The sequence below is a fragment of the Morone saxatilis genome, unplaced genomic scaffold (assembly GCF_004916995.1).
Source record: "Morone saxatilis isolate NCDOM2014 unplaced genomic scaffold, NCSU_SB_2.0 Contig12, whole genome shotgun sequence".
Lineage (NCBI taxonomy): Eukaryota > Metazoa > Chordata > Actinopteri > Moronidae > Morone > Morone saxatilis.
The window spans coordinates 20627429-20652126 of NW_023339674.1; the positions used below are offsets into that span (position 1 = coordinate 20627429).

General features: G+C 43.5%; 2 protein-coding genes across 2 annotated transcripts in view; one reads left to right on the forward strand and one right to left on the reverse strand.

The window, feature by feature from the left end:
- usp24 (ubiquitin specific peptidase 24) overlaps positions 1-16542 on the forward strand; it is a 30759-nt gene extending 14217 nt beyond the window's left edge. The window contains exons 29-68 of the mRNA XM_035652759.1: positions 152-325; positions 414-499; positions 672-780; positions 940-1086; positions 1217-1314; positions 1411-1506; positions 1587-1809; positions 1922-2084; positions 2356-2517; positions 2696-2766; positions 2876-3036; positions 3123-3184; positions 3348-3539; positions 3654-3768; positions 3924-4068; positions 4170-4289; positions 4420-4545; positions 5360-5458; positions 5576-5658; positions 5740-5881; positions 5967-6086; positions 6202-6416; positions 7195-7319; positions 7419-7560; positions 7818-7968; positions 8123-8218; positions 8460-8563; positions 8655-8768; positions 9801-10008; positions 10130-10219; positions 10783-10885; positions 10988-11106; positions 11316-11429; positions 11523-11588; positions 11699-11765; positions 11965-12043; positions 12170-12245; positions 13010-13096; positions 13278-13388; positions 13833-16542. Of these exons, the coding sequence (XP_035508652.1) occupies positions 152-325; positions 414-499; positions 672-780; positions 940-1086; positions 1217-1314; positions 1411-1506; positions 1587-1809; positions 1922-2084; positions 2356-2517; positions 2696-2766; positions 2876-3036; positions 3123-3184; positions 3348-3539; positions 3654-3768; positions 3924-4068; positions 4170-4289; positions 4420-4545; positions 5360-5458; positions 5576-5658; positions 5740-5881; positions 5967-6086; positions 6202-6416; positions 7195-7319; positions 7419-7560; positions 7818-7968; positions 8123-8218; positions 8460-8563; positions 8655-8768; positions 9801-10008; positions 10130-10219; positions 10783-10885; positions 10988-11106; positions 11316-11429; positions 11523-11588; positions 11699-11765; positions 11965-12043; positions 12170-12245; positions 13010-13096; positions 13278-13388; positions 13833-13895 (4824 nt within the window). The 3' untranslated portion in view covers positions 13896-16542. The remainder of the gene's footprint in view (positions 1-151; positions 326-413; positions 500-671; positions 781-939; positions 1087-1216; positions 1315-1410; positions 1507-1586; positions 1810-1921; positions 2085-2355; positions 2518-2695; positions 2767-2875; positions 3037-3122; positions 3185-3347; positions 3540-3653; positions 3769-3923; positions 4069-4169; positions 4290-4419; positions 4546-5359; positions 5459-5575; positions 5659-5739; positions 5882-5966; positions 6087-6201; positions 6417-7194; positions 7320-7418; positions 7561-7817; positions 7969-8122; positions 8219-8459; positions 8564-8654; positions 8769-9800; positions 10009-10129; positions 10220-10782; positions 10886-10987; positions 11107-11315; positions 11430-11522; positions 11589-11698; positions 11766-11964; positions 12044-12169; positions 12246-13009; positions 13097-13277; positions 13389-13832) is intronic.
- Positions 16543-17966: 1424 nt separating this feature from the next.
- On the reverse strand, positions 17967-24698 carry pcsk9 (proprotein convertase subtilisin/kexin type 9). The gene is made up of 12 exons (XM_035653657.1): positions 24363-24698; positions 23388-23579; positions 22286-22418; positions 22047-22180; positions 21789-21930; positions 21054-21250; positions 20790-20973; positions 20513-20683; positions 20273-20421; positions 20032-20197; positions 18514-18680; positions 17967-18431 (listed from the first exon to the last, which is right to left on the reverse strand). Exons 1-12 carry the CDS (start codon positions 24534-24536, stop codon positions 18237-18239), a joined length of 2004 nt encoding a protein of 667 aa, XP_035509550.1. The 5' UTR covers positions 24537-24698; the 3' UTR covers positions 17967-18236.

The window sequence follows — 24698 nt, forward strand, 5'->3', positions numbered from 1 at the left end:
GTAAATTCTTGTAGGCAGGAGTCCCACCTCCTCTTTGTCGGTGGGTTGGCCTGCTGTAACTGTTGTGTGGCAGGGGAAACACAGCCTCGAACAACTTCAGTCCTTGTTTTCTCTCACGCCGTCCCTTCACTGCTCCTCCGCCATGTGTTAGTTGACCATGAATCGGGACCAAAAGCTGCTGTCCCAGCTTGGCTTCAGTGATGAGCAGAGCCTGACTGTAAAGAGCTCGGGTACTGGCACTCCGTCTGGCAGCTCCGAGTCCTCGGCCTCGGCCTCCAGCAGTTCCAGCTCAGCTGTCTTCAACTCTGCCTACGCCTTGGAGCAGGTACCAACACAGACATATGACATAATTGTGCTCACACTTGGGCTTACATCAGTTCTGACACACTGTGCCTGTGTTTCTTGGTCTCCAGGAGAAGTCCCTGCCTGGTGTGGTGATGGCTTTGGTGTGTAATGTTTTTGAGATGCTTTACCAGCTGGCAAACCTGGATGAATCCAGGTAAGAACACCTTGTTGACAACAACAAAGAAAGAACTGTATTTTTATATACTTCATTGTATACCTTACACAATGTGCAGTCTGGGGACGAGTGATTTACTAATGCTATAAGATACAGAGTTCACCTTCATGTTACCAGGCCTTGTGTGAAAACAGTTCTTTATAATCTTCAGGATCACTCTTCGTGTGAGGAAGCTTCTGCTGCTGATTCCAACAGATCCAGAAGTGCAGGATGCTCTTGACAACTTTGTTCCCAAAGAGTCCAGTGTCTGGAGCCACCAGGTACATCAAACTGTTTGTGAGACATTATGGTCAAGTGAAAAAGGCCATGGCTGAACGCTGAAGCTCTCAGTGCTCTACCTTTCTATTCTTATGTTAGTCTTGCCCTATCTCACTGCTTTATCTGACTCTGCCTTCTCCCTATGTGTCTCTTTTCTGTAGAAAACACTGTTCCAGGGTACAGGCTCTCGTTCTCCATCTATGGCCTCCAAGCAGCAGCACCAACCCAGTGCCGCATCGATCTTAGAGTCCCTCTTCAGATCCTCGGCCCCGGGCATGTCCACCTTCAGAGTTCTATACAACCTGGAGGTATGCTCACATACACCCCATTAAATGCAGTACACAATTTTTCAATATATAAATTATGTTTATTCTCAAACTTTAAAGTTCGATTAGTGATTAGTGATGTTTTCCTCCCTCTTCTCTCTCTGTGTATTAGGTGTTGAGTTCAAAGCTCATGCCCACATCGGATGATGAGATGGCCAAAACCAGTAGCAAGTCCTTCTGTGAGAACTTCCTCAAAGCAGGAGGCCTCAGGTAACAGAGAGAACAGACCTGTTAAAGAAAAGTGCCATCACAGTGGGATGTATCAGCAGATTTATTTATAGATTTATTTCTCTGTTTCTCCTGCAGTCTGGTGGTGAATGTTATGCAGAGAGATTCCATCCCATCAGAGGTGGATTATGAGACCAGACAAGGAGTCTACTCAATCTGTCTTCAGTTGGCCAGGTGCAAAATGCCTCTATCAATTCACAGATTCGGGGCCACATACTATGTTAGACTTCATACTCAATTGGCTGTGTTTGCAGGTTTCTTCTGGTTGGCCAGAGCATGCCTTCAGCACTGGACGATGATGTCATCAGGGATGGTGAGTCGCTGTCATCTCGTCCATTTCGTAACGCTGGGCGGTCCGGGCGACAGCTGTCTCTTTGTGGAACTCCAGAGAAGTCCTCCTACAGACAGATGTCTTTGTCTGAGCGCTCCTCCATTAGAGTCGAGGAGATCATACCTGCCGCTCGTGTAGCTATTCAGGTATTTAGAACAAACACTTTCACTTTCACCACTGAACCATTTCCATGACCAAAATCTGCCATTGATTCAGCAAACAGATTGATGAAGAATGTTTGCTCTGTCTGTTTTGCAGACAATGGAGGTGGGTGACTTTACCTCCACTGTGGCCTGTTTCATGCGTCTGACCTGGGCAGCTGCAGCGGGCCGATTGGATCTGGTTGGCAGCCCGCAGCCAATCAGAGAGACCCACAGCTCCCTTCTGCCGCAGGGAGTCCGCACCAGAGTCAGCAGCACAGGTGAGACAGAAAACTGTCCTTTTTTGGTTATTTTAAAAAATGTTATTATTTATTTATTATGTGGAGATTATTTTCTCCACAAGGTGCTTGGATAGAAACTGAGGACTTATTGTGCTGTAGTAGGTTTAGGTATGGTAATTATCCTGTGCAACTTCATTCCTGATTTGTGCCGCCTGTTGCCAACAGCTCATGGTCAAAGCATTTCCAGTGCCACAAACAAAAGCTAGAGAAACGAAAGTAAGACACTTGTCTTTTTTTTTCTTGTTTGCAGGAAGTAACTGCAGCTCCAGCAGTGAGGGCGAGACCACGCCAACAGCATTGCATGCAGGGATATGTGTCAGACAGCAGAGTGTCTCAATCAAAGATGCCATCATCGCTCGTGAGGCTCTGTCACTGCTCGTTACCTGTCTGCAGTTACGCTGTCAGCAGCTATGTAAGGCTCATGCAAGAATACAAACACACTACAAGCATGATAATTACTGCACATTGTCATTATACAGTGGCATAATACTGTTGTTTGTACATTTTCTTTAATATGTAGATTGTTCTATTGCTGTGTTTTCCAAACCTCTACTATGACACTAAATTCTGTGCTTGGTTTCCCTCTCCAGGTTCTTTTTACAATCTTCCCTCCGTTAATGATTTCATCATCGACATTCTGCTGGGATCTCCCAGTGGAGAGGTATACAACACCATCTTTTTGTTCAATAGACTGCACAGAAGAAATGTATCCCAGATATTGCAGTGTTTGTTTACACTCGCGGTCTCTGTCCCTTTTTTTTTTTTCTCAGATTCGCCGTGTAGCATGTGATCAGCTCTACACCCTGAGCCAGTCTGACACTTCAGCCTTCCCTGAAGTCCAGAAACCCAACTTGTTCCTCCTCTCAGTCATTCTTACTGCTCAGCTGCCATTATGGAGTCCTACCTCTGTCATGAGAGGGGTCAACCAGAGGTACTTAAGCAAGAAAACGAAAAAGAAAAAGATGTATACTGAAACTTTAGCAGAGGTCTTGTATTGATGTTGCTTTGTCTTCTCAGGTTGCTGTCCCAATGCACTGAGTACTTTGATCTAAGATGTCAGCTTCTGGATGACTTAACCAGTAAGCCAATAAATTCCCTTTTCAATCACATCTGGGTCAATACCTAGATATGAAGTATTGTCCCAGATGTAGGAGTTGGTGTAATAGAGGCTGTATAGCCTCTTGTTTCAGCCATTAAACTTGTGTGTTTTTCTTTTCCTTTTATTCTCTTCTCCTCCTCTAGCATCGGAGATGGAAGTGGTAAAAGTGAGCGCAGCCACCATGTTGGAGGACGAGATCTCTTGGCTTGACAACTTTGAGCCCAGTTGGAGCTCTGAGATGGAGACCAGCGAGGCAGACAACATCCTCCTGGCAGGACACCTCCGCCTCATCAAGACCTTGCTCTCACTCTGTGGCAACGAGAAGGAACATCTCGGTGAGCATACGCAAGGACACATTGCTGCACCAGTTAAAAAACCTTTTGGGGGTTTATTAAGTTGAGAACACTAGCATGTATGGAATGTGACAATGTGTAACTCCCTTTCTTCAGGCCCATCTCTGATCCAGCAGCTGTTGGATGACTTCCTGTTTCGAGCCTCACGCATCATCATCAACAGTTCAAACCCCACACCCTCCGCGGCCCCCAGCCATGACTTCCACCCCAAGTACGCCATCTTAATCCTGTCCTCTAGTTACAGTTTGTTTTACTCCTGTGAACCCATTTAAAAAAACTGCCATTTGTTGTTTTTTGGAGCAGTGCGCAAACCACTGCGAAACACCTTAATCGTTGGTCGTCTACATCGTGTGTGTCTCTGGTCAGGTGCAGCACAGCCAGCAGCAGGTTGGCAGCCTACGAAGTGCTGGTGATGCTGGCAGATAGCTCGCTGTCAAATCTCCGACTCATCACCAGAGAGCTAATGTCCATGCACCACCAGTCGGATCCTTCCCTCTGCAAGGAGTTCGATGTAAGATGCTGACTGACCTATATAACATACAATAATATTTGTTGGTTTATATAGCCTGATAATGGTTTGGCTGTGAAATGACCTCTCTGTGTCTCTTTCAGTATCTACCCCCTGTGGAGAGTCGGTCAGTCTCAGGTTTTGTTGGGCTGAAGAACGGTGGAGCCACATGTTACATGAATGCTGTGTTTCAGCAGCTGTACATGCAGCCTGGCCTACCAGAGGTACACATTTTTAATGTGCTGTATACCTTCTCTAATCACCAGAGGGCATCTGCTCTTTGAGTTCAGACTTTTGTGTGTGAGTGTTACACAGTGAATCCAATAACAGTAAGTATGTATGTTTTGTTTAAAGGCTTTCCTGTCCATTGAGGATGACACTGATCAGCCAGAGGAGAGTGTATTCTACCAGGTCCAGTCTTTGTTTGGCCACCTGATGGAGAGCAAACTGCAGTACTACATCCCTGAGAACTTCTGGAAGGTAACATACATTTGTCTAGAAATTAAAGGACGCTCTGATTGTAATGCACTCAAAATTTCATCTTCAAGTGTTACTGCATAAGTGTGATCATTGTTGTTAAGTTATTTACATGGTGCACAAAAAGTCCATAATTGGTACCAAGCTATAAGTGAGTTTATCTTGGTGAGAAAACTGATGATTCAGTGTGTTGTGTTGTGTATTGTGTCTGCAAGGTCAACACATTCACATACTTTCTCATTTCTGTAACATGCATTCTTTTAGACATTTCTCAAATGCCCGCAGTACCGAATACCATTTTTCGGGCTCCAGGGCTTTGGAAGTAATCAACAGCGAATATTTTAATATTAATATTTTAATATTTTTATCAGCACGAGGGACCAACCCATGGTCACAGGGAAACAAACAGACATAAGCCTCCTCCACATGCGGCTCATGTGCTGTTGCAAAAACCAAATAGTGGGTAAAACGTCAAACAAACGTGTGTTATGTTTTCTGGACATCTTTATAAAACTGACAAAGAAAGTCAAAAGAACAGACACACACAGCCTGTATGTGCCTGTCCCTGTTTGATACAGGGAGACAGAGGCATTAAAAGGTGGGGCAAGCTGGTTTGTGCAGAGAGAGGGAGGTGGAGGTCCGAGTCCCAAAATTGAAAAATGTTTCCTCTCTGTTTCTCTGACCTGCAGATAGTCACATCTGTTCTTTTCTTGCTGTGAAGATTTATCTTCTGCTATAGTGTTTTACAACTTAGTTTATAGAGTTTATTACTTAACTTTTGTCTGAAATAGTCTCAAATCTGTTATTTCTGTTGCAGATATTTAAGATGTGGAACAAGGAGCTGTATGTAAGAGAGCAGCAGGATGCTTATGAGTTCTTCACTAGCCTGGTGGACCAGCTTGACGAACATCTCAAGGTAAAAGTCACACACACCACACCAATTTAAAAAAAAAAAAAAAAAGCACCAGCCAAGCACTTATAACACTAATGGGTGATGATGACATGAATAATGATGAAACTCCTTTTCCACCAGAAAATGGGTCGAGAACAGATCTTCAAAAACACATTTCAGGGAATCTTCTCCGACCAGAAGATTTGTAAAGACTGTCCTCACCGGTAAGCGAGAGCTGTTTTTTCTCAAACTTCAAGACAATTGTTTAATTTTGAGACACTGACCGTTGACCTTTTATTGCAAAGGTACGAGCGTGAAGAAACATTCATGGCTCTGAATCTAGGAGTGACATCTTGTCAAAGCTTAGAGATCTCATTGGACCAGTTTGTCAGAGGGGAAGTGCTAGAGGGCAGCAACGCCTACTACTGTGAGAAATGCAAGGAGAAGGTGCGTATAGTGCTCTGCATGCTTTTATTCTTCTACACTGATTTCGTGTGTACTTACAACTGTGAACACGTGTCCACCTGCACAGAGAACCACAGTGAAGAGGACATGTATCAAATCCCTGCCCAGCGTTCTCTGTATTCACCTCATGCGCTTCGGCTTCGACTGGGAAAGCGGACGCTCCATTAAATATGATGAACAAATTCGGGTACGATAAATCTCTGTTCCATTAACTAGGATACACTTTCTGATTTTGCTACCACACCTCAAATCCCAGAAATGTAAATATAATGTATATAAAATTCTGTATTGTTGGTGCACAGTTCCCCTGGGTGCTGAACATGGAGCCCTACACCGTCTCTGGAATGGCTCGTCAAGACTGCAGTGGGGAGGGCAGTGAGGGGCGAGGCGATGGCACCTTAGGAGGGTCGCCCAGGAAGAAAGTCACAATCTCAGAGAACTATGAACTCGTGGGTGTTGTTGTCCACAGCGGTCAGGCACATGCCGGACACTATTACTCCTTCATTAAAGATAGACGGTAAGAGACAGTGTTTTCAGACGTTCCTCCTCCCTCAGTTAGAGGGCTAATATTCTCTGAAAATGTAAAACGTTTATGGTTTCATGCACTTACCAGAGCTACGTGCTACTCTCCTGATTGTATTTTCCAGCTCATTTTCCTACTTTATATAAGAAGCACAAAACCAGTGATTAGTGGAGCACATTAATGTGTTACTTTAGCTTTCCAGGCAGATTTTAGAGGACCTCCTTGGGGCACATGAATGCAGCATCAGACTTTGTGTGGGCTGTCCTGGTTTAGTTTGTAAGCATCTCCAGATGTCTGGCTCTGGAAGGCAGGAATGCTCACTGAAGAAGTGGAATGTAAAAAGACCACAGGAGCTAGTATTTGGCACCCTTCGCTTGCTCACTCGCTTGTTCCTATCCCAGCTTAAGACTACAACAAAGAAAGTTTGTTCTCGGGATGTTGCTCACTTTCCAGGATATTCGTCACATGGAGCAGCTTCAAAGTCACTCATCCTTTATGCCACTAACAGATCTGTGTGTTTAGACCATTAGACCAATCACCAGACAGGCTGGTGGCAAACCTGTACTGCAGTATGTTGACCAGTATGTTATTCTACTGACAACTGTTAAATTAAAGAAAAGAGTCAGAACATTGTTAGTCAGTAAGAGTTTTATTACGGAGGACTTTTTTGTTTTTTTATTTATTCTAGCATGCACACTGAGTTTCCAGTTCTGAGGTAGCAACTTTTTCTCCTTTGACCCTCCCTCCATCTTTGTTTGTTCCCATCTCTTAGTGGTAGCGCCCGCGGACGTTGGTACAAATTCAATGACAATGTGGTGGAGGAGTTTGATATGAATGATGAAACTCTGGAGTACGAGTGCTTTGGTGGAGAGTACCGTCCCAAAGTTTATGACCAATGTAAGTGACAACATCGGTAACACTGTTCATTCAATCGCTAAACTTAAAAATATGTGATTCTCCACCACACATTGTTAACTTTAATGTGTTTGTGTGCAGCCAACCCATACCCTGATGTGCGGAGGAGGTACTGGAACGCCTACATGTTGTTCTATCAGAAGATCAGTGACCAGAACTCACCCGTCCTGCCCAAAAAAAGCAGAGTCAGCATCATGAGGCAGGAAGCTGAGGACCTTACACTGTGAGTGAACTTCCCACCATTTACTGCACTCACCTCATAAACGTTCTTTTTGTGTCATTGATGCTGTATCAGCCACAATCTCCCACACCAGTGTGCAGCAGTCAGCAGAATAACGGCTCTATCTGCGAGTGACAGTTCTTGTTTACAGAAGTTTATACATAGAAAACGTTGGCACTGTTAGAGAAAATCAGCATTTATTCAGAAATCTTCAGCAATGTAACAACCTATCATCATCTAGGTGTCTCTATATTTCCCAGGTCTGCCCCGTCCTCTCCTGATGTTTCACCACAGTCCTCTCCTCGCCCCCCAAGGGCTAACAACGACCGCCTCACTCTCCTCACCCGCCTGGTCCGCAAGGGAGAGAAGAAGGGCCTGTTTGTAGAGAAGATGCCTGCAAGCATCTATCAGGTAAAGTGGCATCAAGCTGCCAGTGTGGAACTTGATAAAGTGACATTGAGGTCATAGGGACGAAAGTGTCTATACGTATGTTCTGTTAGTAATAGAGGAAGAATCAGCTCAAACATTCAAGTTCATCTGACCTCTCTGTTTGTGTTTTGTATAGATGGTGAGAGATGAGAATCTCAAGTTCATGAGGAACAGAGACGTCTACAACAGCGACTACTTCAACTTCACCCTCTCCCTGGCCTCTGTCAATGCAGTATGTGCTCTTACAGTTTATATTTTATTTTTTGATTGTGTATACAAAGTAAAGCTTCACAGGGATTGTTATGCTTGTTTTATACAGCAAATAAAATCATTAGTCATTTTCAGGAAGCAAATATTTTCTAAATTACTTGTTTGTTTTTTATAGATAAACAAGCACTAATCATTCACATTCAGTACAATTGTCAGTGATCAGTTTTGTGGCTTCCAGACAAAGATGTTTGCGTGTGTTACAGACAAAGCTGAAGCATCAAGACTACCAACCAATGGCCAAAGAGAGTCTTCAGCTGGCTGTTCACTTTCTCTTTCACACCTACCTGCACACCAAAAAGAAACTCCGGTAAGTCCACACGTACAGCGACACCCATCGATAATGAACATCCTTCATGAGCAGCGATGTTTGACCTGTATTACATTTTTATCTCCTGCAGAGTGGACACAGAGGAGTGGATGGCGACGGTGGAGGTGTTGCTGTCCAAGAGCTGTGAAGCGTGCCAGTGGATGGTGCAGTACCTGGTTGGACAGGAGGGACGGGAGATCACCAGGTCAGTGATTGTCTGATAACAGATCTGTTACATGTGTACACTGTGTTTTTGATCACATTAGTGGAACATATTCTGCTAGCACAGGAAAGGGTTATTTAGAATAGGGTTTCCAAAAAGCTTTTGGCTCTAAAATTTGTGGCTGCTTTGTCAGCCAGACGGCAGTCTCACTAATACGCTACCACTTCAGCTTTATGCAGTACCTGAAACATCAAGCATGGATATACTGCATGTTCGTAGGGGCCTTGGCCTGGTTTTACTCACTGCAGCATTTTTGTAGCTGTCTTAGTGATATGTGATACTACCGACTTGGCAGCTCACAGCGCTGCTCCCTCATTCTAATCAATGCACATTGAACTATCTGACCAGGGTCAAATAATTCCACCCTGGTAATGCTGCAGCAGCAAATAAAGTTATACTCTATATATAGAGTTATGCTTATACTCTAACTTTATATATATTATTGTCCTTTGATCTCCATAGTATGTTTTAATCACACACATTACGGGAGCCTCTGGAGTACTCTTGAAATTGCTTATAATTGCATCTGCACTGAGAGCAGGAGTATTGAGAACACCTGTGTGAGTGTTGCACACCTACCTGATGCTGATTGGCTAAAAGAGCAGGTCACTGTCGCTGTGGAATGTCAACACTAACCAGAGGATAGTTTCCCAAAGTGCGCATGCGTTTTCGAGAAGGGTTGTCTTACGCTACTCTGTGTTTAGGCATGGGGTGATCATATGGTCCTTAGATATGATTGGTTGTTGAAGATCGTACGCTTGGACAAAAGTGCATTCCAGCCCCCTTTACATACCACGCACCCCTTCCCACAGAGATACAGAGTGAGAGATACAGAGCATTGCACTCAGCTGTGTTTCTCAAGACTAAAGCCACCAAAGTCTCACACAAATGGTGTTTTAGACTGCTCTTATCACATGGTTCTTCAGACTGCTGCTTCCTGCCTTTTTATAGGTTAAATTCCATTCAATCTGATCATCATTTACAACACTGATCATCATTATATCTCCTGCTCAGGGTTTGTCTGTTGGAGTGCAGTGTCAGGGAGGTGAGGGTGGTGGTCGCATCCATCCTTGAAAAGACCCTGGAGAGCGCGCTTCACTTTGGAGACCCGGGGCTGGACAACCTGACCGACGCCCTGCTGTCCTTATTGGACAAAGATGTTCCTGAGAATGTGAAAAACTGTGCGCAGTACTTCGGCCTCTTCAGCAACTTTGCTCAGAGGGTAATAAACCATCAGTATATAAGTAGATTTAGACTTTTCTGCACTCTTTAGTGTTCAAACTAAAACATGAGATAAAATGACAGTTAGATGATGTGTTGTGTCTTTCTCTTCGCTCTCTCAGGGTTGCGGCCCTTGCCAGTTGTTGCTGAAACACTCAGCTTATCGCCGGATGCTCATCTTCCTGTTGGGACCCAATAGGCAAAACAACCAGGTAGAACTGCATAACATATACAGTGTGTAATAGTACCATAACAGAGTGATACTTTCACTTTCACTTTTTCACTCAGAATTTTCCTAACCTCAAGACTTTCTTTAAAAAACATAAATATAGTTTTGAATTGTTAAAGGTCCAGTTTGTAACATTTAGGAGGATCTGTTGGCACAAATGGAATATAATATTCATCATTACGTTTTCATGAGTGTGTAATCTCCTTTATATAAGAATCATTGTGTTTTTTATCTTAGAATGAGCCTGTTATATATACAGATTCCGCCTTCTGTGGCATCACCCTGTTTCTACAGTAGCCCAGAACGGACAAACCAAACACTGACCTTAGACGGACTGTTAGCATGTTTCGCACATTCCTGGACACCATAGTTTTTCCCTTGCACTTGAAAAGGGAGTAAATTGCTGCAACTTTACCACTAGATGCCACCAAATCCTACACACTGGTCCTTTAACTGTTTTTAAGAAATTTTGAATATGGTTGCTTGTAAAACAAAAAAGAAAACAGTGTGTAGTTTATTCAGTTTTTTCTCTGCGTGCCTCCACAGAACCGACGGTGGAGTCCAGCTCAGGCTCGGGAGTTCCTTCACCTCCACAGCACTCTGGCCCTCATCACTCTGCACTCTGACCTCAGCCAACAGCGGACGCATGGTGAGACACTTAAATCAAATCTTGAGGTTCACAGGGTTGATGGTTTTATACAATCCAGTCCTTATGATCATTCTTTCATTTCTCACCTGTTACCCTGCATAGCTCCAGGAGGGTTTAAGCTGCGCGTGACCGGCATCCCCTCCTCCACCCCGCTGCTCCCCCTTCACGCAGACATCCTGGCCTCACTCTTCACTCCAGAGGGACAGCCTTACCTTCTAGAGGTAACATACAAACCAACAACTCGCAGCATTTTAAATAGTGAAAGGATTTTTTTTCTTCAATCCAGACCAATGTTACAACAGTATTATATACATATACGGATACAAAAGAACCCATTCAGAGCCATGACCTGTTTATCAGGACAAACATCAAAACGCTCTGAACTCCCTCGACTGAAACTCTTGTTTTCTTCATTGTGAATTTCCACCAGGTGATGTTCGCCATGCGTGAGTTGTCAGGTGCCCTCTCTCTGCTGATAGAGATGGTCACCTACAGTTCGTACTGTAATGAACCCTTCTCCCTGGGTGTGCTGCAGTTGCTCAAGGTAAAACAAAGCGAGACAACTGTCAGAGCTGACAGACATTCAGTCAATGAGTATTCTTTGTTCATAAAATCATCTGAATGTTTTGTGTCACAGACCCAGCTGGAGACGGCTCCACCTCATGAACTGAAGAACATTTTTCAGATGCTGCAGGAGCTACTAGTGAGTGACAGTCATCATTTAACTCTGTGACCTTTCACCTATTAATGTTTATAAAATCTGATCACTGTTATGATCAGCTTTGCTAACATCAGTTATATCTTTTATGTCAGGTAATGGAAGACCCTCTCCAATCCCAGAGACTCAAGTATGCTTTTGAGTCAGAGAAAGGCCTTTTAGGTATGTGTCCGTGCACAGTGTTCATTGTCCTAAGGTACATTCAGTGTTCAGTAAACTACAATTTAATGGTTTGTTTGTTTGTTTGTTTTTTGTCTTTGTTCGTTGACTGCCTGGCCACTTGGCAACATGATCAGTTTTTTCCATGTGTATTAAATGAATTCATTGAATGTATAGCAACCTGAGTTCTTTTTCTTTTCAGCTTTGATGCACCAGAGCAACAACGTGGACAGCAGACGCTGCTACCAGTGTGTGAAGTTCCTGGTCACATTGGCCCAGAAGTGAGTACCTCTAAGAGTTTGAGTTTTCCAGGAGTAGTAATTCTATTAGACATGTTTTAATTGTGGATGATGCAGATAAACTGGGCAACATTAATTCTGAGCCTCCTTTTTTTTTTCCCCCACCAGGTGTGCTCCAGCCAAGGATTACTTCAAGGACTTGTCTGGTCACTGGAGCTGGGCAGTACAGTGGCTACAAAAAAAGGCAAGCTGCAAAATACTGCGTTGCCACATACATCAGAGAAATATGTTTTTTTGTGACGTATTTTGAGTTTATTAGATAGTGACATTAGATATAACAGGAAATGAGAGGAAGGAAAGCTGGGGGGGGGATGACATGCAGCAAATATCACTGGAGAATCAAACTAGGGATGTTGCAGCTTCATAGTCGGTGCCTTAAACAACTAGAGCAGTTTTCAATCCCTTTTTATCTGAGTTACCTCCACAGCCCCTTAGTGATGTTCCATCTTCTTGACACTGCTCCTCTTCTTCCACAGTGTTGTGTGTATTGATTTTAACCTCAATGCTGTTTTAATATATAAAAGCTTTTATCTGTTATTTTTTTTTCAACTGTTTATGCATTACTTTTAGCTAACTATTTAACCATGTATAGGTTACTTTTAGATATTTCAACTGTTTATCTATTACTTACTTTACTATCTTTTTAAACTTCTCTGCTCCTGTGCTAACTAGATTTCTTGCACTCTTTGTTACATCCCATTAGTTTTCAGGTGTTGTAGCTATGTGGATGTTTTTTTGTTTTTTTTAAACCACAATTATTATTAGTTCACTTACTCCACAATTCTTTCCACACACCCCCAACCAACTGCTGGGGTACCCCCTGGGGTACAATACAATCCCTGGTGGAATCACTGCTCTCACCACCAAGAAAACACTACATACAGTGTGATGAAATACTAGTTTAATTTCCCTGTATGCTAATTGTATTTTTGCATCATATTCCCTCAGATGACAGAACATTATTGGACTCCACAGAGCAACGTCTCCAATGAAACATCCACCAACAAAACCTTCCAGCGCACCATCTCTGCACAGGTACACACACACACACACAGACACACACACAGAAATATTGTATATCAGCCTGATAAGAGTCCCTCCCACCACCAACAGCATGCAAACACACACGCTGTCAATGGTACTCGATGATTACTTTTCTCTTCTGCTCTCAACTTGGCTCCCTTCTGTTTCATTGTCTGTGTATCAAACTCTGCAGGATACCTTGGCCTATGCCACAGCGTTGTTAAACGAAAAGGAGCAGTCTGGCAGCAGCAACGGCTCTGACGGCAGTCCAGCAAATGAAAACACCGACCGCAGCCTCCGACAGGTATCCCTCAGCTTCAATCGCATTAGCTGCTCAGCACAGTGGGCTTCTTACATGACTCATCGTATTACAACATCCTGCTCAGTTCACACTGCCAAAAAGAAAAGAATGGAACAAAAATGGAACATCTCACTGGCTTCTGTCAAAAGCTTTAAAGGCAGTTTGTTACCTCCCACGGTTGTTATTAGCGGTGGATTTAAAGCTGCTCCATTCTTCTCTGATTCCTGCTGTGCCCGACAAGATGCCCACACAACTCAAGTGTCAGACTTGTTCTGGCAAAGCCATGAACACGGCAGATAGATAAAGATGTGCTGAAAGAGAGAGAGAGAAATTAGAATCCCACTGTCCCCGCTTAGCACTTTGATATTTCACCATCTGTACCTTTCTTCATAAAAACACCACATTTGTTTGTTCTCATATTAAATGTACACCTCGTCTCTCTCCCAGGGTTCGGAGTCTCCCATGATGCTTGGCGATTCAAAGAGCGATCTAGAAGATGTAGACCCCTAACTCCTCCAACCAGCAGGATCCCTTCGAAGGAGAAGCGGCACAGCTCCAGGCAGCCAATTGAAAGGGCTGCACTTTGCCTCTGATTGGTCAGGACATTTAGGACTCCACAGCAAGCCAATCAGAACACTTATACTCTCGGTCGCTACGGCAACAAAGGAGCTATGAATAAATCATAAATTACTTCCTTTCAGAGCAGCCACGGCGATGATGGAGATGCATTATCATTAAGGGCAGCAGAGTTGATTACAGTGGGAAGTGCGAAAACCTTCCACAGTCACGGATGACTTCAGTTTATCCTTTTATTCATTCATTCACTCAGAATGACAGCAAGGTGGAGGATGGGTTTGGGTTGTGTTTTAACAATTTTCTGCTCATATTTGCCAATGTATCTACATAGACATATTCATATTGTAAAGATTTGTTCCATAGATGTAATTTCCAGTGTAAGATAATATTTTAAAGTCTCCTGTGCTCTTCTCCACAGCCATGCAAATTGTGAGAGGTCACATTAGGTGCTCTAGAGGAACTTACAGACATGCGTGTGCACTTGTACAGGAACACCTTCACACACAAGCACTTGGGAGGGGGTGGGGTTAAGTATGCACTTTATAGTCCAGCCCAGTCTATTGTGACGTACAGCAGCACTGGTCAGTTCCTCTAGAGCCTCCTCGCGATCGTGTCCTCCTCTTCTTTTGCTTTTAACAACTTATATTTTCAGTGCCACTTATGCAGACACATGGAAACCCTGATAGCAAGCCTGTGACTTAACCTTTCACCCTGGCGACCACACTGTAGCCATGGGGACACAGTACAGGGCAGCCCGTGGAAACTGGACAAGTCCCGGCCCTCAGCAAATTTGAAACAAGCAGTGCCATGGTCAGCGCTCTCCCTCTACTTCTTCTTCTCGCTGTCAGGCAGCCTCATGTGCTGGATTTTATTCTTTTCATTGCTGCGTTTTAGTTTCTTTGCCACTTTTCTTTGACTCCGGATGGATTGACTTTTGGAGAAGATGTTTAGGGACTCAAGCCTTATGCAAGATAAGCTGATCTGGAAGTGCACAGATCAGTCATAGTGGGCCATCAGTGCCGACTGAGGGGGAGCTCAGGAGCATGTTTTACTTTTAGGTGCCAAGGTTACAAACACACACACAACACACACACACACAACACACACAAAGAATAATACACTATGATAGAACTTGTGAAAAATGTGTGTCACTCATTCACTTCACTCACAAACACAAAGAACAGGTCCTCCTTGCCTCACTGTTACCTCTGCTTTATCAGGTTTGATTTTGTTTTTTTCCAATGGAGTTTTCTTTTTTGCTTTGCCTTCTGCTTTTGTCTACCTTTGGAAACACACAGAGGAGCTAAACCCAAATGTAGCTCTAGTTCCATACAAGAACAGCGTGCATCCATCACCCTTACTCCAATCATCGGGAGACTTGAAGTGCCTTAACCTCCCGATCTCTCCCCCGTCCCACCTCTGATACTGTATCATCGCATCTCTGAGGAGGTGGGCTAACACCTGCTCCACCTGTCCTGACCGTGACACCAAACCACTGTCTCATGAGGTCAAATAGTCTCGCTGTAGTGCAACAGGGCTTCTTCATCCCCATTAGACCCAAAATAATACAGGGAAAATGTCCTCTGTGTGTTGTGACAAAGGATTGTAGGAATGTAATTGTTGGTTGTTGATTCTGTGTGTGTGTATGGGGGAGGGAGGGGGGGTGTAAGTTTTACCCTAATAAAACAGGGTTTAGGTGACAGGACAGGGTTTTGGTGATGGTAAAATGCTGCTTCTTTTTACTCTGCACTCAAGCAGAGACACTTTGTAGATACTGATTTATGCTAGATAGTTTTAAGGAAGCCACACTTTCACTCAGATGTTCTGAAGACATGAGCCTAAACTAGCTTAGCAGACTAGCTCTCAGCTTTAACAGGTAAATGTTTACAGTGTGAGGACCTACAAAGCAATCATGCAAAATGGTTTTCTGTTGGAAGTCGTCATGCGATCAATCCACTCCACGTCCTCAAAGCCTGAGAAGAGGGAAGATCACCCCCCCACCCTCCACCCCCCACCCAGCCCATTTTCCTCTCTATCTCACTAGATGTGAATGTCACGTCGTGCTCTCCAGCACGTTTGCATGTGTGGCAGTAAGTGGTGGTGAAGTTTGTCTTTTTTTGTGTGACAGAGGAGAAACAACAGCCCAATGTGTTGTTTGCTGTGTAATTTGGTCATTAGCACTTACTGTCACAAACATACGCCCCTTCTCTGTGGCTGGTTACGTGCTATCTGATGGAGCTGCATGCAGTCTGTGCCAAGGCGTACATGGCCATGGCAACATGAGTCGCAGCCAAGAGTGTCTCCTAGGTTTACCCCACATCACCACAACTACTTTAAAAAAAAAGAAAAGGAAAGAAACCTCAAAACAATCTTTTGTTTTAATCCTGGGATGCAGGGAGGGATGGGGAAGTGCGTGGGTAGGGATTGGTATCTGTACGGGTTTTTACTGTCATTCAATTTTGAAAATTCACTTCTGCCATCGCAGGATTCTGTAATGCATGTTAAAACTCAGTTTTAATTTGTACATCAGAGTTTGATTAAGGGGAAATTTGATATAAAATAAACTGGAATGCACAACCTTTTGTAAACATTGTTTTTATGTATGTTTACAGATTGTCAAATTATTCACTAGTTTATTCCAGGACAGACACCTTACAAAATGTTGATGCATCTTAATTCTCAACCTTTTTGTAGGTTAATTTCTGCAGGAAATCTTAATAACTCATCTGATTTATTTTATTTATTTATTCAGCCGACAGTCTTTTTCACAGCAGCCATTTTGACATGAAATAATAGGATAAACAGGTGTTTGGCTGCAAAGACTGAAAAAGATCAATATATTGGACTTTTTTATTGAAGACATTTTGATGTGTCACAGGAGGAAGAACGGGTATAAGTAATAATTTAAAAAAAAAAAAGGGACACTTGAAAAGAATTATCATTAATTATATTTGTATCACCTGTACTTCTGCTTTTCCCAATTCAAAATGTCTGCTGTAAAAAAAAAAAAGGCTTTTTGGACTGAGAATAGGTAATCAGGTTAGCTCCACTCATGAATTCATGCACAACCCCAGCCTCATATCATGGCTTATGATTTTGGCATAAGGCATCTGTGATGAAGGGTTGTATCAGTTTAGCAGTAATGATATCAGATTTCCTGTGGCAATCAAACATCACTCCACTCATCAGTGCACCACAGCTGGCGGTGTTGGACAGATATCCCCATGGTGCTCTCCATGCCTGAAGTCTGTCTGTTTGAAGCTGTAAAAATAAGGAAGGAGTGTGCTTGGTTTTAATGACATTGTGTTTTCCACTCATTTTGTTTTTGGCTTCAACTATTTAATCCTAGAAGCTGCTGTCACATAAATGCAGTTCAATATTCTCGACTCGATGCAAAACAAAGTGAGCAGAAGGTAACTGGCTTATTAATCAAGCTGCTAATTAGGCTGATTACCCAGCGCTCTACTGCTGCCTGGCTCAACCTCTAGCCTCTCTGGTTCTTCGCCAACCGTCTTAACTGGAAACACCCTCCTCTGCCACAGACTCATTCAGAAAAGTATTTGGTGAGTTGTGTCTGATTGGATTTTTCACGTATCCAGTGGTGTGTGAACTGTTTTCATAGGCTTTTTTCACAAAGACTTGTTTTATGTCACAGTAGGAAAAGCACAGGTTTGAAATGAGTAAATAATAAGATGATGGCACATACCATTTAGCTGCTTCAGTTTCAGGGTTCTGGTATTACGCATTATGTCATGACTTATTGGGACACTTGAATGGGACTGAGCCATCGTTACTGTCTGCTGTGAAAAAGGCTGATTTGGATACCCTATAGTTAGGAACTGTGTATTGCCTGGCGCTCCTCATTGGATTATAGACACGTAACTGTATTGTAAGTTGTCATAAATCTTTCTGTTCTCATCGCATTCACTTGAATTTATGTGTTAATCAGTTTGTAAAGAGCATATAGACACTATGTCAGAAAAATACATATGTTCATGACAGCTCTCTTTATTATAACTGTTTAGTAAAAGATACAAAAATATTTGGTTACATTCTACAAACTGTAAATGGTTTAAAAATATCTAACAAGACAGAACTAGATGAGGCAGCATATGTAAGTCTGAGGCATTACTACAATATGTGGAGCGTATTTTGACCTAATCCTAGAACTGAAACACTCACAAACAGCTTTACACAAGTGCTTACAGCCACTGATAAAGGATGACAACATTAGAGACACCTGCATTAGAGAGGAGGTGTTGGTGTGAGACCAGATCAGTGAGGAGTTGTGGCGGGCTGCTCTGGCGGCCTAACGCGACAGCAGACAGCGATACCTGCTGCCCCATCGGCTCCTGTAGCACTGCGGACACGGCAGCTGTTGCCCTTAGCAACTGGCCCCAAGATAGCAGAGCCCTGAGAGACGGCGCTACAGTCTGTCAGAGTCCAGCCAGAGGGACAGGACACCTCAACCTGCAAGAGAGCAGGAGCCGTGTTAAAGGGTAAAGGGCTGAGGGAAAGTTCTATCCAAGACATTTCTATGTAAAATATTTACCTGGTCTTTATCCGCTGATATGTTTTCCAACAGGTGGCACTCCAGAGACGGAGCATGGCAGCACACAGCATGAGACGTCACCCCGTCTTTCACAACACAACGTTTCCGGTCACCGTGATGTGGACGGGAGTTGGACGAGATCTCCGCAGTGGACCAAGATGTACAGCCTAGAGAGAGACGAGCTACATTTTGAACTGAGCACAAACAGAAGTAAACTTTGAAGTACTGCCCATTAGCGATTGTCAGAGGAGCACTGACCCATCCTACACACAGGGATCATCATAAAGGCAATGAATGAGGGAGATAATGTAAAGTAACAAACCACTAAAGTGTGATAACTGCCTTTGACAGACCTGCTCTTTATACTGCACACAAAGCTGGTATTTATGTTGGGATGGAGTACATTTTCCTTTCAGAGTGATTGCCATGGTAACTAGCATAATTGTCTAGGATGTTCTAAATACAGCCACATCAAAACCACATACTCAGCTTAAAGGATAGTTTATGTACAGCATTCAAGTTATTTCAACAGTTTTAAAGAAATAGTTCAATATCATTGGAAATACGGGTGTCTTTACCTTGTTGCAGATAATTATATGAGAAGATTGATGATGGCCCTCTCACTGAGTGATATAATAAATATTTTTATGGGGATTTTAATTTTATCATTTACTGTAAAAAAAAAAAAATGTAAAAAAATGCTTCCGATCATTAGCAGGACATTATTTACTAGTTGCTAGTAGGTCCAATATGTCAGCTTTGAAAAACAGTAAATTTGGGTTTCTTTTTTGAGAAGTGATTAATAATTATCCCTCTAGAGAACACAAAATTTTTTACTAGCCCATAATTACCTTCACTTTATTCTGCGTTATAACTTGCTAAAGTTAGATGTGTCATAATAATATAATGCATGTTTAGCATGAACCAGCCTGTGCTTGTAATGGGTGAAGCTGAGATTCACTCATCCAGTAACAGCGGTAGTTGGGCTACATTTTGATGTTAGAACCATGCGTATGTTCGCTTGCTCTATAGCGAGTTAAAATAGAAAAAATCCCAATCAAGAAAATAAGGAAACCAAAAACTTACCAATCCACAACACCGAGGTACCAGAGGATGACGGTATTCTTGGCTCTTTTAATGATCAGTGAAGGAACCGTCGAACATAAGGTGACGTCTGCTCCAACGCGCTGCCCCTGTGTCTGCCTCACGTCGCTTCACTGGATGGTACCTTGTTTACAGGATCGCATAAAAATACTCTCCAGGCACTGACTGGCAGGACCAGTGTAAAAAGTTCATTTCATTATTCTATTAAAAAAGATGTGAATTTAGACTTTCCCCCTTCCAGCACCCTGCTGGCTCTAACTTCATATTTAAAAGAAGTAAAGATGATGAAAGTCATCTTCTCATTTAACTCTGCAAAATGTCAAATTAATGCTTGAAATTCCACACAGAAAAACAGCGACAGCAGCTAGACAGGTGTGCTCATTTAAACTACAGCACATGGTATCTGTGACTTACCGGTCAGGTGGTGCTGCGGGCTGACACACTCTGCATCTAGTCCAGGCTCAGGACTAGCATGGACCTGGCACTGCAGACCACTTATCACACAGCAACGCGCCACAGCATACACACCTTTACCCCCCGGCCCATTGTAGGCAAAACACTCCATTTGCCCGCTGTTCACCTGTAAACACGGGGTGAAGGGTTTTTAACAGTAGAAGTGTTTTTTAGTGATAAGAAGAGGTCAGTTTGAACTCACAGTGATGGTTTCTCCAGCGTGGACACCGTCAGGAGTGTAGCTGTTGCAGCTCATCATCTCCTCCCCCAGACGACAGCGACTGATAGCCCTGTCAGTATTCGTGACCCCTGACTTTTCTGACCACACTGACCGACACAGAAGCTCCCCGTCTGAAAACCCGAACAGACACACAGTGTGAACCCCTCGCCGATGCTGCTTGTGTGTGTGTAAGAGGGTGTAAGTGTTGTGTGAGTCACTAACCTGTGCTGTTGGTGGGAGGCATGGCTGCCACCAGGTTTGGGGTAATCAGACGATGTGTGTCAGACAGAGAGAGGAAGTTGATTGTGTTGCTGATGGAATAATGCAGCATCATCTGCAGGACCTGCACCGGTGACACGTTCTGATTGGATGACAGGATCACTGCTGCTATACCTACATAAAAAAAATATATAAGTCACTTCTACTGGAGCTACACACACAGACTGCTTTGTTTTTCGTGTGTGTGTGTGTGTGTGTGTGTGTGTGTGTGCGCGCATACCAGCAACATGTGCAGCAGCCTGCGAGGTTCCACTACGGGAGGTAAAACAGGTGCTGCAGTCACTACTGGCACTAACAATGTCATCGCCGGGTGCAAACAGATCAATACAGCGGCCGAAATTGGTGCCACCTGCTCCCTGTGACATGAGCTGGTCTGCTGAGTTAACTGCGCCCACCGTGATGACCTGCACACGCAGAAGAAGCTACGGTAAGGGTTGTGTGTGAATGCATCCATCAGGCTCATTTAGATAAAGTGCTATGTAACCTCAGGCTCTGAGGCAGGTGAGTAGAGGCAGGCGTCATCCCTGTAGTTCCCCGCAGCAGCAATGACTACAGCTCTGTTAGCCACCATGTCCCGACAGACTGTGTTTAATGAACGGCTGAAACCGCCGACGAAAGGCAGCAAAACAACCACAGCATCCACTGGACGGGCCAGTAACATTGCTCGGATATACTCCATACCTGAATGGGAAAGGAGAGGGTTGTTCAGAAAAGAAAATGCTGCTGTTGAAGAAATAATGACCCACTTCCCCTTTGCATTTGTGTTTCTACATAATGGCTGCATGCAGCAGCAGCTTTTCACACCTGCTTTTCATGTAAAATAAGTACTGTAAATTGGCTTGAAGTATAATCTAACAGGATGTATAAAAACACAAAGAGCTGTTTATTGAAGGCATGTATGTAACGGTAAATGGACCATTATATAGCGCATAGTCTTCAAACCACTCAAAGTGCTTTAAACTACATGCCACAGTCACCTATTCATACATACATACAACAGAAACTAATTCATTTCCACACAGCATCTGGAGCAATTCGGGGCTCAGTATCTTGCTCAAGGACACATTGACATGCAGTGGGAGGAGTTGGGGATCAAACCGCCAACTTTCTGATTAGTAGACAACCCACTCTATCTCCTGAGCTATGAGTGGTGAAGTGCACCAATGGACAACACATGACATATAATCTCTAGTCAGTAGTGCAACAGTGGGAGTCCTACCCGCCAGAGCTCCTGACACGGTCCCTTTCCCCTGACAGTTCAGCACACGGACCAGGTTAACACCAGCACCTCGAGCAACACCAGAGTCCGACCCACTCACAACCCCCGCCATGTGTGTGCCGTGACTGTCACACTGACTTGCCTGCAGAGGAGAGAGGGTGGAACATGATACTGTAACAGATCCACAGGTGTGAAAGCTTTGCTTCTGAGCTGCAAAGACAAATGAGCACGTATTGTTGAAGAATTTCTGAGTGCAACCTGTCTATGAACTCTGACTCCATCCTCTTCAGGAACGTTGTTAAAGTCTGTGATGAGCACTCGTCCTTCAACCTCTCTGTGAGAGCTCTGAACACTGCCATCCATCAGATACACCTCCGCCTTCCCTCCATCATCTAGAGAGGACAGAGGGCAAGTGGATTTGAAATATAATTACTGTGTGTGTGTGTGTTTCTGAGAGTGTTTCTGAGAGAGAGAGATGGACATGCAGACAGACTCACTGGGTGGCCTGTATGTTCCATTTTCAGAGGGTCCACCATGAGGCTGCAGTAACCTCTGGAGGTTCCAGGGGGCGCTCTGAGCAAAGATGGATGAGTCCTCCTCAATGTAGTGGACATGAGGGAGCTTCACCGCCTGACAGGAACAAAAGCAACTTTTATTGTTTGTCTAAAGCAAAAAGAAAGTACAGGAAGTTGATGAAGGTGAACTTGTCCACCTATGATTGTAACCCCTTTTTGACGGTTTGATGTTTTATTTTTTAGATATTAATCACAGTGGATGTAATTAGAATTTTAATGTAGTTTTAATCAACTGTTTAAACGGTTAAGTTGGCATCAGTGATGTGACATTAGATTGGTTTTATTCTTATCTGTCCAACAGGTCCTTCTCTGTTGTGGCTGAAGATGCTGCCCCTCTTGTGACCCTCTTTCTTGAGGGGGTACCCCAGGGGTCTTTCCTGGGTCTCCTATCCACATGATAAGGCAATGCATATCACCCACTGACACAACACAGACATTCACTGTTATCCAGGTGATTTGCAGCTATTCTAATGAAGCTCAGTACTACTGACACGTCTTCCATTATCTGGATGTCCAGTTGATGTCCTCCAGTTGAATCAGAGCTACCTCAGCAATCTTCACAATTTATGTATTTTTAAATTGTTATGCTTGTTTTACTGCAGAGAATGTTGTTGTATAAATAAAGCAATGTATTTGAAGTGTGATATAATAAGTAATGCAGGTTATTACTTTGTCATTTATATATATATATTTTAACTTAATTTAGATAGATTTGTAGAGGTTATTTTGTTTTGCACACTGAAGAGTCTTCCTTTACTAGTGTCAAATAAGCCTCATTACACCCACAGTGCTTTAAAGAGGTAAAACACAAAAACCTCCAAACGGGTGAATATTCAGAATACTTCTAAAAACACAAATAAATGCAGGAATGTTAAAATAAGTTAATAGACTGATTCTGATTGCTCTATTAGAATTCTGATAGCTGGTGTCTTCACATTGATCAGCGACAAGAAGTTAACCCACACCTTTATTCACCCCCACAGGTTCTACTGGTAAGCAGCATGCTGACAGGGGAAGCAGTTACCAGGTGAAGGACGTCACTGCTCATCTTGACCAGGAAGCCGTGCAGAGCTCCGGAGTAGGTCTGCAGGATCTCCAGCAGGTAGCCCCTCCTGGCCGCCTTGGCCGTCAGTCTCCTGATGGTCCTCTGCACGTGAGACTCGTGCGTTCCCGGACTCAGGATGACCAGGTACTGACCGGGCATGCGCCACGCCGCCTGGAGCACGGCCCAGAGGACAATTAGTGCAGGTGCAGTGTCCCAGTGCATGTACAAGAGTAATGAGGCATGCTCAGCAAAAAGTTTTTAAAAATGTCACTCAGTGCTGGTTCTAATGGAGAATGAATCATTTATTTAATGCGCCTGGTTGCCTCACAGACCGTCGCTGTCCTGATAATGCTGCACACATGAATTGAACACATTTAAAATGTCGGTTAATCTGTATCTCCCTGCAGTGTAGCTTTATTTAAACTGGACCAAACGATCAGTCTGCAAACAGTCGGTAACGGGCTGACCAGATGCGCTGACCAGAGGTGGGAAGTAACTAAGTACACTGAGTAATCAAGTACTGCGCTTATACTTTTTTTTTTTTTACGTTTCTTTATACTTCTACTCCACTATTTCAGAGGGAAATATTTTACTTTTTGCTCCACCACATTTATTTGATCCATTTATTTACAAGTTACTTTACAGATTCAGATTAATAATACAAAATATAATCAATAAATAAAATACATTATTTCAAGCGTAAACTACACTGTAATTAGGATTAAAGTGATCCGTGCATTAATCATTGATTATAATCCAATAATTTAATGTACTTTCTAATTCTGAAATAGGCTTTTACTATTTAAAGTATATTTTTCTGCAAATACTTTTGTACTTTTACTGGAGTAACATTTAAACGCAGGGAGAACTGGCACACTGTGGTACTGCTACTTTTACCTGAGTAAATGGTCTGAGTACTTCCACCAGCACTGCCACTGACACAGTGAATATTACCTTGTTGCACCTGAGGAACTCAGCAGCGGGCTCGGCTCCGGTTTCAGGTTGAGTCCCGTCCTCACGGATCAGGTCCAGGATCATCTCGTCGTCCTCGGGGTAGTCCTGCGCGCTCACGGTCAAAGATGCGCACAGACACAGAGTCCAGCCAATCCAGCCAGAGGTGCGACGCATTCTTCAAACCTCTTGGACTGTTTCCAGTGAAATGATTCAGGAGAACTATTAAATTACCCAAATCCACTAATGAGACTTTGATTTCTGTCTCTGTTATCCAGATGTTCTGTGTCTCCGACAGCCGCGCGTCCTGTGTGCCCGACAGTCAGATAACGCCTCCAA